This window comes from Phaenicophaeus curvirostris, chromosome 4, assembly GCF_032191515.1.
Source record: "Phaenicophaeus curvirostris isolate KB17595 chromosome 4, BPBGC_Pcur_1.0, whole genome shotgun sequence".
Lineage (NCBI taxonomy): Eukaryota > Metazoa > Chordata > Aves > Cuculiformes > Cuculidae > Phaenicophaeus > Phaenicophaeus curvirostris.
In genome coordinates this window covers 29,809,802-29,825,983 of record NC_091395.1, presented here as the reverse complement: position 1 = coordinate 29,825,983, position 16,182 = coordinate 29,809,802, and the positions used below count along the sequence as shown (strand labels likewise).

General features: G+C 36.6%; 1 protein-coding gene across 2 annotated transcripts in view; it reads left to right on the top strand.

Moving 5' to 3' along the window:
• Positions 1 to 16,182, top strand: part of CCSER1 (coiled-coil serine rich protein 1) — a 645,248-nt gene that overhangs the window by 338,600 nt on the left and 290,466 nt on the right. For both annotated transcript variants that reach the window (XM_069855624.1, XM_069855625.1), the window contains exon 8: positions 15,972 to 16,055. In XM_069855624.1, coding sequence (XP_069711725.1) covers positions 15,972 to 16,055 — 84 coding nt within the window. The remainder of the gene's footprint in view (positions 1 to 15,971; positions 16,056 to 16,182) is intronic.

The window sequence follows — 16,182 nt, the reverse complement described above, 5'->3', positions numbered from 1 at the left end:
AATGCAAAAAGAAACAAGTGACCTCACTTGCATGCATTATTCCCTTACTTCTTTTCTCTTTTTATAAAAGAAAAAAAAATGAATCCAGCCTTTACATAATTGCCCTGGATGGGACAAAATTAATAATTCAAGTTCAGAAAGAATCAGCTTGAAGTAGCAAGACAGAGCTTTTCTGCAGTGTCTCTTTATGTTACTGCCTAGCCTGAAATTTGATTCTTAACCTTAATTCTTAATTCTTATTTGAACAGATGAATTTGTTGTATCTTGCATTACTGAAATTACTCTGTTTTCTGTAGCTCTCCTAAATTCACTGTGTAGAGTTGTCAGATGACTGGTGAAATCTGCTTTCCTCCCACCTGTATGTGAAATGGGGGTGGTATTGTGTGGTGCAGTGGGTTTGTTTTGTTTCTCTCGTTGTTTCACAGCTTAAAATTCAGAAAATGTTTCTCCATACATTGGACTATTAAAAGATAAAATGATTCTCGGTTCACATGTTATAGTAGGTATTCCAATTCAGTTGAGCCTCAAAAAGCTTACGTGCAAGATGGTGAAACAGGCAAGTATTAACTGATGGGGAAATAGATATTAATCACTAATGAAATACCCACAAAAATTCCTCAATCTGCTTCAGTGATTGAAAACAGACCCAGGAATCTTATTGGTAAATTTTGGGGTTGGCAGTATTTTTACCCTACCCACCCTCAAGTAATTAGAAATCATTGGGGAGTATAAGGTCCTGGGCTTAGAACCATTGTGGGTTAGGAGAAGTATACAGTCCTTAATTATGCCTGACCCAGGTGTAATACAAGGATAAATGAGTATTAAGGGGCATGAGAACAATAACAAGCAAAAGAGACAATTGAGTTAGGATCATGGCTAAAAACGGAAAATAAATAACTCTTGAGTTTTATTCGGAAATTTTTCATAGTCCTTTTTGTTCAGATGCTTGTACAATTGTAACGACAAGCTATGTCAGAAGACTTCTGTAAGACTTATTAGTACCGTGAGCCACAGTGCAATAGCAAGGACTGTCTTTAAGATAACAGCACACAGAACTGTACAGAAGATGTCGCAGAAACCTGTGTTGGCTATTTCTTTTTGTTAACCCTACATTTGTGATACTTAGATGTACAATATTTATAATAGGAGTGTGAAAATATCTGCTGTTACTGTATCAGTCTTAACAGTATCATACTCAACAGATAACTAATGGCGCTGCTTGCCAAGGGAGAATTGCAAATCTCATGCAAAGGAGTGAAGTGTGCTAGTGATACCTGTTTTCTCACAAGAAGCAAAATAACAAAGGGAAGTTACTCCGTTGTGAAATCGGAAAGAAATCTACTCTGCTGCACTAGAAAATCCAAGAGTAAACAGCAATTTGTTTATGAAAATGTGAGAAGAAAGAATGGTTTTGGAGTAGTGGGTGTTTGGAGTGGCTGAACAACAGAAGACGTGAAGATACAATGGTATGGTTGAGAATTGAGATGACTTTAGAAGCAATTTTATTTTACATTGTTTGATATGAGGGGAGATAAAAAATCTTGCATTATGCTGCTCTGAAGCCACCTGAAAATTATCTTAAAATGGACAGAATTCCAATCACTAAAGATATGGTCAGCCATTAATTGCTGTACTTCATAACATAATATTGAGAAATTCGATCATCCATAATCCTGTCAAAAAAAATTAGACTACAAGTTCCATCACTTTCTTATGTTCATGAAAGGAACTGAGACACTTACGCATATTCCCTTGACATTTGTATTAAAACAAATACCTAAATCTTGATAAGTTATAGACCCTGATAGTACTAAACAATATATTCAAAATATAACTAATTTAGAATGTAGTGTTTAAGAAGATTTAGTGTTCCTTAGAGTGAAAGAGAGTAATTAAAATGTTGATAAGGTAGTCATCATTGTAATAAATTATTTATATTACAGAGATAAGCCCTCAAACCATTTGTGTAAAGATGAAAAGATCTCGTCTGTGAATAATTTCAAGGTCTTTAAATATTAAAACAGTAGATCCTATGCATCCTAGAATGTCATCCTTTCTTCAGCAGGACTTTTGCAGAATGAAAAAACTGGTAGGCTACTCTTCCATTTCTCTCCATCCAAATCTACTATTGTTTTGCCTGGGTTGTTTGGTTTTTGGGTTCTTTTTTACCTGTGGCCTACAAAAAAAGGTTTTACCTGTTGTTTATCAGCAACTTAGAGTTGTCAAGAAATGTGTGGAAAAATGTTTGCTACTCTGGGGGATGTCTGGGAAAAGGGGCACGCATATTTAAAAAGAAATTCCCGTTACTAATTAACATTTTCATTACAATATTTGAGTCATAGTTAATTTGCATTAGGATTTATTATCTGGGCAAACATGACCTACTAAACCTTCTAAATCTGTCACTGTCAGCTAATGTCATGATTACAGGAGAGTACACAGTGTGCCATAGCAACAGTGCTGTTTCATTGGATTTTTAACTTGAAATCATCATTGCGGTGTTTATTACCGAGTTATTAGACATGATAAGTTACTTTATGCTAGCCCCTCTTATGTCTATCTTTTCAATACTTCCTTGTCATTATAAGTGCTTTTAGCCTTACTGGCTAATGAAAGGTTCTCATATCAAGTCTGATTGCCACTCTAATGTTTTCCAGGCATGCTTGGTGATGAGTTTGGCATATGAAACAATTTCCTGCAGTAATACAGCTAATTAAAGTGGGCAGTCATCCCCACATCACTCTCTAAAGAATTATAATGAGCTCATTAATCTATCCAGTCTCACTCACTGCATCTATTGGCTAAATTTCTCTGGGAGTATGTCAGGATAGAATTCTTGCCCAGGAAAAAAGTGTACACTGAAATGCATCTATTTTCCTTTTTTGACAAAAATAGGAGATACCAGAGTAATGGTAGTGTAAATGGAGTATGCTTTTTAATAAGCAGAATTAAAGAATTAAGACCCTGTAACTGTGACAAAGGACGAATCATGCAGGAATTTAACTAGGTGTAATATTGTGCTGCAGGTGACAGCATAATTAATGCCTCTGTGACACACAAAATTCACTTAAAACATTATTTGTAAGTCATATTTTAGTAACTGGATCTCTGGGAAACTGCCTAAAGAAAATAACATCAAGCTCAATTTTGGCTGAGCTTCTTGGCATTTTACTTTGCTCAAAATGAGCAGAGAAGAGGTGGGAAGTTTAGCCTTCCCAATTCCAAAATGACAAATATTAAGAAATTAAATGGTAAGATTTATGAGAGGAAAGAGATGATTCATATCATTATCCATATGGAAGAACTGCTTATTTTTCCTAGATTGTAACCCTGTAAGTTTCCCCATCTGTAAAAGATCAGATCTAGTAATAACTAATCACGGCTACCCACTGGAGTTAACTAGTTCTTATTAGCATTTGGATGCTTTTAATTCAAATCCCACAGGCATAATTACAATGTTATTACTGGCAAATTAATCTTCAGTTTATCTCCAAGTCTTTTACTACTAATAAAAAGTTCTGCAAAACATACATTCCCAGCATATGCAAAGAAGTTAAAGAAAATATCCTGTTCCAAAGCAGAAGTTATACTCAACAGATTTTCATCAGTGTCGTCTCCACTGCAGACTCAGTTCTCCTTTTGTCATGTGTAACAATCAAACTTGAACAATGCTGTAGTTGAAACAGGGATTTGGTTTTTTATGCAAACTGCTGAGGCTTTGTTTTAGTTTTCTGTGGAAAGGATAAAGTGCAGGCTGCTCTAAAGTCTCAGTAATTGAGATGGTCAGGGTAGCCACAGTAAATGCAGGTGACCTGGACTCAGGTCTTTGAGAGTGTGAAGAAGTGCAGGCGAATGTGTTGACCTCCCCAGGGTGACTTCAGCCACCAAGCTGATCATTAGGCAGTGGTGTGGGGTGGCAGGTTATTCTTTTAGCTCAATGAGACGAAAACATTTTGCCCCTGTAAGGCTCTTCAAAACTGATGAATTCCTATTCAAAAAGGTCAAGGGCTTTTTCAAATCAAATAAACACTTTAAAGGGAGAAGATATGTTGTTATAAAATCCTCAGTTGGCTTCAGTCTTAAAGAAGTGGTTATCCACCACTTGATTACAAAGAAACAAACTATAAAGATGTCTTTGCTTCGTGACCACTGTTTTTTCCTATGGTATCTTGGCATTGCTAGGGTTTTTGTTTGTTTCTTTTTACAGAGGAAAATTTTATAGAGACTGCCAAGTTTATAGTGTTCCTAAATATGTTTTTGGTTTGCTTTTTGGAAGTGAATGATTTCTTCTGCAAGACTTGTATACTCAAAATAATCTGTTTTAGGATGTGCAGTGTAGGGGGATCTAATTATTTGAAAACAAAACAAAACAAAAGAACCCAAACAAACCCCAGTATTTTGTGTTTCTATATTGGGTTTTTTTATGCACAGAATTTGTTTTTTACATTGCTTAGTGCAGTCATGTATCTCTATACATGACAGCTCGGAAGTGGGAAGAACAGTTCTGTATTAGCGTGTTGATTATTGTAGTAACTGGACTGTGCTGCTTTCTGTACTGGCCAAACTGGTTTGGTATTTATAGTTGGTACTGTATTATCTTAAGATACATAAATTTTGTAGTATTTTTGTTATTGTGCTATGGCAGTATAACTGTACTCTGTTAGCTGAACTTTGTCACAATTATCTGACAAAGCCTTTTCTATTTTTTTTTTTTGCTTAAAAACTCATTAAGATAAAGTTGTCTTTTATTTTGCAATGATCATAATGTCAGTCCAGAAATTAGATTTTCTATATGTATGCGAAGTTGGTTGTATGTAAAGATTGATATAACTGCATAAAAACTGTTGGCAAAATGTCACATTGATTGAACAAAGACTTACTCTCGAAAAAAAAAAAAAGCATTTTCATTTAAGGGCAGTAAATAATTGAGTATGCATTTTGTGAGGGAGTTACACTGAATGTATAGTCTAATTAAGTCTTCTTAAATTATTTTTTTTATTATTATTTTTTTGTGGCTATCTAGCTTGAACATTGACACACACACCTCAGGGTTCCCTGTTAAAGACTATAAGAAGCTGAAGAAGTTGTAACCGGTCAAAGAGGAAAATCAAAATATTTCATTGAAACCATCAAAATAATTACTAGGCTGAATAGTTACATTAAATATTAAACATGGCTAGTTGTTCTTTTGGCAAGATATATGTTGAAAATGACATTCTCTCATTACTGTGAAATTTCCTCATTTACATATGTAAGTGGGAAGCCTAGTGATTGAGTACAGGTGTATAAAGTCAATGTGAAATATGTTCACTGTAATTCAGAATCTATTCTTGCCTACTTGGTGAGAAGGGATAAAACCTTGATAGAATAAATAGATGTCTGAGACCTCTATGTACTTAATGGCTGTAGGTGGAAGAGGGTATGTCAATAATTTGCAAAACTCCTCATCTAGAAAAACACATGCAACTGTATTTAGCAAGGGTGGTGAAGGCAGGAAGCAATTTTTGGTTTAGATCTACAAGTTTTACAGAAGGTGTAGCAAGATGTTCTGGAATATCAAAATTTAATTACTAATATGTCGAACTGCTGTGCAGCATTTTGCTGTTCAGTCATGTTTTATTTAATTGGTCAGTAACACTATATAGTATATTGATTGGCATAATAATACATTTAATAGTTGATAAGCAGGAGCAATTTACAACCATTAGATATAGCTTGAGAGAAAATATTCTCTACATTACCCCTTAATGATATAAAAATACAGCGTGTGGTACTTCTGTACACTCATTTTATCTGAATGAGTGAATGAATATTATTTTGAATAATTGTATGAATATTATCTGCATATGAAGAATTTGTAGCATTTATGTCATCGTTTTCTTAAATACCTGGCAGAGAACTAGATGCCCACTGCCACCATAAGCTTTTGTGTTCTCACTTCCACTCCAGACCTACGCTAAGAGGTATTTGATAGTAACTTGTGCATCACTGTTAATTCTGTGAATATTTGTTATTTGCATGCATTAACTGTGCATGCAAGCATTTGTATTGTTGATCCAAAAAAGCTTCCCTGGAATTATGTGTTATTTCATTATTATAACTTCAACCAGAGCTGGCTGAGTCGCTTCCCCTTTCTTATGCTCTGGAGAACGTTTAATAAGATTACGTCTGTCACTTCCTGTGTTTCTGGAAGATGAAAATTTTCTTCATTGGTTTCATCCCTGAATCATGCTAGTCAATCTAGAAATACCTTTATTAGAATCCTAGCAAAAATCTTGATTTTGCTTTAAAAATTGTAACTGGAAAATATGAAAATATTTATTTCATTTGTTCTTGTACACAAGAGATTTTCATTGCATTTTTCTTCACAACTGGAAAAGCTGAAGTAACTTTTTTTTTTGTAAGGCTCTCCATGCCTTCTTTCTAAATTTTCTTGTGATTCCAAGAAGCAGGAGAGAAACCATTTTAAAGCATAAATGTTTAATTCAAGATAAAATAACAGAAACGCTATCGCATTTTGAACATGAAGAATGTAGAAGACTACAGTATACTCGGGACACTTCAACTTGGTGGCCTGTGCTTTGTTGGAGCCAGAAAAAACTTTGTTATAGGTCTCCTCCCAGTGAATCCAGGATCTGATTCGGGCTGTCTCCTTACAGTTAGAGAAATAAAGTATTGTGGAGGGCATTATTCTCTGAATTTGAAGAAATGCATTTACTTGGTGGTAATGAGTCTTACAAAAATGCTGCAGTTGGCAGATATTTTTACTCCTTGGTGTAACTGGTTTTGTCATGCTGCTTGGCAGAAAGGAACAGTGACATACCAGCAAAAAAAGAGGCTGCATTTCAATTGTGAGTGAAGTTATGTCCATAAAACATTATAGGTTTTTATGGATATTTTTTGATGTGAGTCTTCCTCGAAGCAACATGACAGATAGTAAGTAATAAGATGCTAGGGTGTGGGAGTTTGTTTTTCTGTTTATTTTGTTCTTTGTGCTTTGGTGAAAGTTTTTTTTTAATTTGTCTTCTTACCAGGTTAATTAGTAGAAACTGTTCAGGGAAATAGATTTAGTTGGGCCATGAATTAGTATAATAAATGAGGAAGAGCAGACTTGACTTTCTGTGATTTTAATCATACCTCAGAAGTCTACTGAAAGTGTCATCAGCATGCGAGTAAGGATGATCTGTTTTCTGTAGTTAACTCAATTTCCAAAAAGATTTCAACAAGGCCTTCATCGAAGGCTTTTAAAAGATAAGAAGGTGAGTGGGAAGTCTTCTCTTGGATTAATGGTCTACTAGGTGTACAGTACAAAAGATGTGAGTAAGTAGTCATTTATTAAAAGAAGAATTATACTTTCAGAATAATCGGAACTAAACTGAAATATTAAATGTTGCAGAAAGATGTCGTCATTCCAAATGATTTAAAGGTGAAAGACAGTTGAGATTCTGTATCAGCAGGCACAAAGGGAATATGCATGGGGAGGAACAAACCTGGTTTTCTAAACAGGGAGAGATATTTCAGACATTGCGGATAGTTTCAGGAAGGCACCAGCTGGGTACACACAAAATCAGAAAAGTATATTGAGTTGATTAGTTATTCTTATTAGTTCTTGGAGGGCTCTTGATGAATTAGATACAGGAACATGGTTCCCAAAGTCTGTTTATTCTGCAGTTTGACTATGGTTTTACTTTTACAGAAGAGTTTCTGTTGAAATTTTTTCCCCTTCTTCAGAAAAGTGTAGAACATGTGGGCTTTTGCTGTAAATCTCAGCCCTTAAGAATTATTTTGAATAAGAACTTTAAAAATGAATGCAACCCAAAATATCATAGGGCAGTTGTATGAATGGATAGATAAGCTGCTTCTTAAGTGCTACATGGAATCCTGATTACACAATTCAAATGAATGATATAGTGCGACTACTTAAGGTGGATCAGGGTTTTGCTCAGAGATAAAGGGTGGGTTATGTAAGAAAGGAGGTTTTCTAGAGAATGATTCCCAAGCTTTAAGCAGATGACAAAAGTTGTGTAGTAAGTATGCAGACATGTAAAGCTATGGAAGCAGTGGGGAATATGAATAGGAAATATTCCTGTCTTTCTTAGGACAGGAACAATTAGTTTATTTAGCTGTGTGTTTGAAACAAAAGTATGGTTTGAGAGGATGTTTTTTGCGTGTTTGGCTTGTTGGTTATTTTTATTCATGAATGCGTGTTTATATGTATCTCCAAGGTGGCGTGGTACGGAGTGTATGACTTCAGGCTTAGGAAGAGCCATAAAGAGAGAGTAAATGAAATAGTTATATGAGGAAAAAATACAATTGTGTGTTTCCTATGTGTTTCTACTCCTGGCTGCTGTTCACAGTTTCTGCAGGTTAGATACATCTTGGGTGTGATCATTGTTTTTTTATGTTTTGAAGTTTATTGATCAAGCCGCACTCCTTTGAAGTCCATGTTTTTTATTATTGCTGCTGAAGAAAGCAAAATTCAGCTGAAGAAAAGAAAAAACATCCATTTGCCCAGTTTTTATTTCACAGTTAATTGACAATTGGATTCTTATGAAGAAAATGTTTGTTTAGCTCTGTAACAGAAATGTCTGAAGTTCAAGTAGCATAGTCTATAATGTCCTTTTGAATGTTTACTTTATTGCAAAATATCAGTTGAATTTTAGTATTCAAACAGATCCTCCTAGAAGCTATGCTAAAACACATGGGGGACAAGCAGGTGATTCGAGACAACCGGCATGGCTTAACCAGGGGCGCGTCTTGTCTAACCACCCTAGTGGCCTTCTATAATGGGGTAAACAGATCAGTGGACAGGGGAAAAGCAATAATCCATCTGGACTTCTGTAAAGCCTTTGACACCGGCCACCACCACATCCTTCTCTCTAAATTGGACAGATACGGATTTGATGAGTGAACTGTTAGGTGGATAAAGACCTGGTTGGATAGTTGCATTCAGAGAGTAGTGATCACTGGCTTGAAGTCCAGATGGAGACACATGACAAGTGGCTGAAAGAGTTGGGGTTGTTCAGCCTGGCTCTGAGGAGACCTTATAGTGTCCTTCCAGTACCTGAAGGGGCTACAGGAAAGCTGGGGAGGGACTTTTTGCAGAAGCATGTAGTGGTGGGACAAGGGTGAATGGCTTTAAATTGCAGGAGGGGAAGATTTAGACTAGACATTAGGAAGAAATTCTTCACAGTTAGGGTGGTGAGGCAGGTTCCCACAGGTTGCCCAGAGAAGTTGTGGATGCTCCCTGTGCTGTAAGGATTCAAGGCCATGTTGGAATGGCCCTTGTGCAGCTTGGTCTAGTGACAGGTGTCTCTGCAAGTGGCAGTGGGGGTGGAATTGGATGATCTTTAAGGTCCCTTCTAATCCAAACCGTTCTATGATTCTTTACTGGAACAATCCAGAGCACCTACAAAGTAATTACTGTCATATTCTATGTAATTAAACTCAGAACGTAGTGTAGAATTCAATAAGGTTTTATAAGGCTTAATCACACTTATTTCATAGAATCATAGAATGGCTTTGTTGGAGAGGACTTTAAAGATCATCTAGTTCTAACCCCCTGTCATGGGCTGGGACACCTTCTACAAAATTATCATTAATTTATCATTATAACATATAAAAATTTTTGATGAATCTTTTTCTTTAAAGTATTTATTTATCATTATAAGATCAGATCCTGTACTCCCTAAATGCCATTTGATTCCATGATCGAGAAGTAAAGTAGTGACCTGTTCCTTTAGGTATGTAATTTGGATACCATAATAGCATTGGAAGGAGGTGTATGTAATGCCATGTGTTTCTGATGTAACCATAGCTTCCAGAGATGATTAAGGGTTTTATTGATTTCTTTTTTTTTCCTGCTGAAGAGATGCCCTATGGAAAAACTGTTTCTGTTGAGTTGAGGTGGGCTTGGGAGATCTCTTTGTGTTGCCATGGTATAATCTAACAGGAATTTCTAAAGTGTGGACTTGCCCTCGCCCTTATGTTGGGTTTGAGCAACAGCTGGCACAGCAGTGTGACATGAGAAGCAGGCAAGTTAAGTGTGACCATTGCCTGCAGTCAGCAACTGCTCTTTGGGAGCGTTTTCAGGACTTCAGCCAAGACTAACTGGCCTGGCACAGCATCAAAACAACAGATGAGACAGAGGGAAAATCAGTGTGCTTTGCACATGTGAAGAATTGCAGCCAGCCAATTCATTCCTCTCATTGTGTGATTGAAAGGAATTGATATGACAGATATAAATTGCTACAATATGTGGGGCTGGAGCAAACACAGAAAAGGAAAATAAAACACTGGAAGGTCATACTGTGTACATAAGGTGCATGGTGTAAATACATCAGGCGACCATTTTTCAGAGCTGCTTCAGTGACTTTATCTTGCCACCTGAAACAAACAATGCATTCTTGGATTTTCTGTCTTGTGTAAGGATCATAAACACTGCAATTAAGTGGTTCAAGATCTTGCCAAAAAAAACCCCCCATTTCTGAAAACACAGTCCATAGTATCTGGAAGTTTACTCACATGAATAATCTCTAATGTATAGATGCTTTCCCTTTTAATAAAGGTGTGTTTGTCAACGTGATGGGTGTTAACACAAGTGGGATGTCGGTTTGGATGTAGATAATGGTGCTTCTCTACAGATTTCCAGTAAGATCCACAAAAGCACTTAATGCTTTTTACGTGCTAAGTGGTATAAAGTGAACCGTAAAATATATCCATAACCCTTTACATAGTCAAGACTCCTACACTGCTGGCATAAAAACCCTTTACATGTCAAAATAACGTGTGTTTTCACTGAATGTTCTAGATAGTTATTCAGAAATTTATTCATTTTGCTGCATGAATCTGCTGTATAACTTAAAGGAAGTTTTGGCTGTTATGGTATTTCTGTAGCTTTCTGAACCTGACAGTAAATTTTTAATTTCTTACTTTAGATTTTTTCTTTTTAAGAAACTGCATCCTAAGTAATTGCTTACTTTTGCATTACCCTAAGTTGGTAAACAATCTGCTTAGCATCAGAAATTCAGCACATATATCAAACGAGTTTTAAAATATTCAAATTTTATGATATTATATGGCAGCATATTCTGTTTAGTATCAAAGTAAAATTGTGGTAAATTTATCATCTGTAGTACCTCTAGTTCTGTTTATAGTGCTTTGATTACAGTGAACGCAATATTTCTATTTGTTCCAAAGTATGAAGAGGTATAAGGTAAGTTTTCAAAATGGAAGTGATTATGTTTTTTGGCACTTAATGCATAACCTGCTGAAGCTGTCTTCACACACACAGTACAATTTGTCATCGTATGACCTGAGCTGATGAGAAATAGATTTGCTATTATGTTTAGCATTTTCCCAGATGGACAGAATTAAACTAAAATAGGAAAATACTAGTACTGAGACATAGCAATCACTGTCATAGACTATGACTGAAAGTAAGTAAAAAGATGATAATTTGAAGAACATTCTGACTATGAATATGTACAATAATGACAGCAGATCCATAGTGAATATACAGCTAAATCCTGGGGGATTTGAGTATAAGCAAGGAAAATTCAATAGATGCTTTGCACACAGTTGCTTTTGCATTTTTATGAAATACACCTGGAATTTAAAGTATGAACCTTTTTGATTACCTCCATTTAAGAAACAAAAGTAGTTAGAGGATACATCATTTTTTTTATGGAGCATGTTGTATGTAATGGTTCTCTTAAAGAATGAGCTATTAACTCATGTCTCTTTTTATCAAGTTTTTGTTGAGTCTTAAGCCTTTTATGAATCTGCTCCCTGCAATTGAGAGCAGAATTTTTGTTCCTTTTTTCATAATGAGTTCATGAACAATATTCTGAAAAATGAGAATATTATTACGGTATGTAATACTACATATAATATATACTACGTATTATTTATGAAATGCAGCAAAGTGGCCTTAAAGTTATTGTGTATACAGGTAGCTTATAATCATATACACAGAGCATATGATTCAATTATTCTGAGAGTTGACTAGTATTTTTATAGCATGTGTGTTCTCATTGACCTGATATCCCTAATAAAATTTACAGCTGTAAACTCATTTTGCAGAATGATAAGGAACCAGTGTGTCCAAGGATATTAATTTCCTGACTAGAAATTGTAAATGTTACTGAGCTGAATTTTAAATCTGTGGTCACTTAATTGACTTTGTTTGACACTTGAACTCAGCTATACTTATATGCTGATTTGTTATTCTCTCATGTTCTATAAACATCATAAGGGCTACAGGAACATAAGAAATATTTTGCATACAATATTATAGCTAGCATTATAAATAAGCTTATTTCCTAAACGCAGGAATGCACAGGTCCAGTATCTATTGGAATGTGGGAATAGTGAAGAGCCTGAATCTTGCAGTCCCAGAGCATTCAAAGCATATTTAAAAGCCCTAATTTATGGGGCAAAATGTTTCTTCCAGCTTTGTAATGATGTTGTTGCCTAACAATACACTGATAGCATGCACTGCTATAAAAGCAAGCCATCCTTTTCAAGTCCACACCTATTTAATGTTTGCTGTTGTGCCGATTCCATAGAAGGGAATTCTGGTTTTTAGGTAACATATGTTTTTACTATAAATTCCTATTGGACTGTCTCTCCTTTTCCTCAGTCACCTTGAGAAGATTTTCTCAACGGATTTCTTGGTCTTGCCATAGCAGCTTTGCACTGTATTACAGTTTCACAGTATATTATGAAACATTTCAGGCCTCCCAAGTAGTAAAGGTGATATATTTCTGAGTTGACACATTTGATAATCATTGCTATTTTCCTTCTGTATTAATACATAGACTAGCATTCCACTAGCCTTCCCTGCCCCCACACATTTCAGTGCTACTTCCTTGGTATCTGCCACACTAGCCTTCACTGAAATATTTTGGCGTTTGCAAAAGAGTGTAATTTTTGGAGCCTTCTCTCATTACTTAGCTTTCAATAGTTACTTTCTGGAAGAACTATATTCATTGTTTTGGCAACAGTTAGTTGGTGCTATAACACTTTTTATTCTATTAGTACTACAGATGTATAGGACATTGAAATTACACAAGCCTTTCTGTTGTCAACTTCTTTTTTTATTCCTATGTATTATTGTTTTTAGCCAACATTCCTAAACATCAATCTGTTAGAAGATAGCAAAAATGAAATGCTGTTAAACCACATAGCAAAGAAAAGTTCCTCTGCGTTTTTCCCCAAAGGAGTTAGTGCAACTCATGGCATTTCTTTTTCTAAATTTGAGTATTTCAGGAGTTCTGTACATAGCACTGAAGTAGTGTGTAAGCAGGTTCGTTATCTGCTTGCCAAAAGTGGGATATCTTTCTATCGTAGTCGTAAATATTTTGGGTTTTATATGCACATAAGTTGTTTCTTCTTCCAGTGCTTAGTGGATGATGAGCAATATAATTACTTTGAAAAGCAGTTATTATAACTGAACATTGAACTGAGAAAAATGGACTTCACGCTCTTTACATTTTGTCTCATGTTTGTGTGTTCATTTGAAGTTGCAAACACATTAGTACTGACAGAGTTCAAGCTTATCGCACTGTTTATGTGCTTTTGAACCCTTGAGCTCTTCATGACCTAACTAAATTCTACATTTTGTACTTGCTGCCTGTTAGCTAGAGGTCTAATTTTCTTATTTTCTTATTTTTAAACTAAGGAAAGAAGCATTGTGCAAATATTACTATATTCCCAAAAGTTTTCTTGTTGTGTGGCTTGTTTTTTGTGGGAAAAATAATGATATCTAAACCAGTAAATTCCCCAAACATTGTAAACAGACCTCTATAGTAGTAGGATTTAAAATATAGTGCTTCATTTCTAGTGATACAACCAACCAGCTGGCTGGTTAGTTTCATAGAATCATTTGGTTGGAAAAGATCTTTGAGATCATTCAGTCCAACCATATCTGTCTACAACTAAACCATATCCCTGAGCACTTAATCTACCTGTGATTCAACTACCTCCCTGGGCAGCCTGTTCCATTGTCTAATAACCCTTTTGGTGAAGAAATCTTTCCTGATGTTTAATCTGAACCTCTCATGGTGCAGCCTGAGGCCATTCCCTCTCATCCTATCATCTGTCACTTGGTAGAAAAGACCTCACTACACTCTCCTTTCAGGTAGTTGTAGACAGTGATAAGTTCTCCCTTCAGCCTCTTTTTCTTCAAGCTAAACACTCTCAGCTGCTCCTCATAAGTCTTGTTCTGCAGCCCCTTCACCGGCTTTGTTGCCCTTCTCTTGACATGCTCCAGCACCTCAGTGTCTGTCTTGTAGCAAGGAGTACATGGGCAGAATCATTTCCCTGGTCCTGCTGGCCACACTGTTTCTGTTACAGGCCAAGATGTTATTGGCCTTCTTGGCCACCTAGGCACACTGCTGACTCATATTCTGCTGGCTGTCAACCAACCCCCCCAGGTCCTTCTCTGCCAGGCAGCTTTCCTAAGGGTGCACTCAGTCCCGTTATCCAGATCATTTATAAAGCTATTGAACAATTCTGGACAAACACTGAGACCTGGGAAACGCCACTTGTGACCAGCCACTAACTAGGTTTAACTCTATTCACCACCACTCTCTGGTCCCAGCCATCCAGCCAGTTTTTTACCCAGCAGAGAGTGTGCCTGTCAAGGCCAGGGGAAGCCAGTTTCTCGACCGCATTGCTGTGAGAAATGGTGTCAAAGACTTTACTGGAGTCCAGGGATGGTATATCCACAGCATTTCCATCATCCATTAAGTGGGTCACCTTGTCATAGAAGGAGATCAGGTTGGTCAGGCAGGACTGCCTTTCAGAAACCCATGTTGACTGGGCCTGATCACCTGGTTGTGTTGCATGTGCTGTGTGATAGCTCTGAGGATGACCTTTTCCATGATCTTCCCTGGCACCAAGGTCAGACTGATAGGCCAGTAGTTTCCTGGATCCTCCTTCTGGCCCTTCTTGTAAATGGGTGTAATGTTTGCCAACCTCTAGTCAAGTGGAACTTACCCAGTCAGCTAGGACTGCTGGTAGATGATGGAAAGGGGTTTGATGAGCACCTTTACCTGCTCCCTTAATACCCTCAGATGGATTCCATCCAGCCTCATAGACTTGTGGAACTCTCATTGGCTGAACAGGTCGAACCATTTCCTTTTGGATCACTGGGGCTTTGTTCTGCTCCTCCCTCCCCATGTTCTGTCTCAAGAAGCTGAGTACCCAGTTTGTTGGGTTCTTATTTTACAACAATTCAGTCATTTTGTTTCTCCTCCTGGACGTTTATTCGAACAAGACAAAATTATGTGATTGACATTTAATCTCCACATAAGATGTTTAGACTTACATGAACTCATAAAATTGCCTGGGGATGACTTGTAGACTGCCTCATGCACCTAGGTTTGGCTACAGCCTTAACCATTAGGTTCATTTCCATGCAAGTCAAACTGAGTTATTGTCTATGGTTATATCTCTAAGTGGAAATTATTTTCTTTCCTTCATGCTGTTAATACAAGAATTGCTACTGTTTTGGCTGATGTGGGAGAGGAGATGTATGGATGGGAGGGGTGCTTTTCTTTTCCCATGAACGTCTGCTGTGCTTTCTTTTTCATTGTTTCCAAGGTCAAGAGCTCTACAATAAGGCTTCTAAATTGATATTTTTCTAATGTTGTTTTGTATGAGTTATTACATTTCATAGCTGTTCCTTAACTGAAAAGGAATGACCTGATAGGATCCCAGTTAAAAAGGCTTAAAAGGTTCAGAAAACAATGAGATGGACTTCTGTACAGGAGAGTCTTTGGGTGCCTTAATTTGTTTATGCAGCAACTTGGAATGTGTTACTGGAAATACCACACATGACAAAGAAGATTTGAGTATCGTTACTTGAATGTAATTATCTTGCACTATGTGAAACAGCCTTTTCTTGTAGAGAGCAAAGTAAAAGCATTAAGCCTATTATAATATCTCCTTTGATGGTTTTGTAGGATGGAATAAAAGATGAATGCTCAGTGCTGAAGCTGCAGCTGAAGGAGAGAGATGAACTCATAGCCCAACTTCGCGAGGAGCTGGTAAGCAGAAGCAATAATTTTTTTAAATTCATTTACCTGATAATGTCACTTGTTGAGACTAGAAAATAAAGAAATACAATTTCACACCCGCCAAGAAATAGCTTTCCTCAGGCTATGTTAATCATTC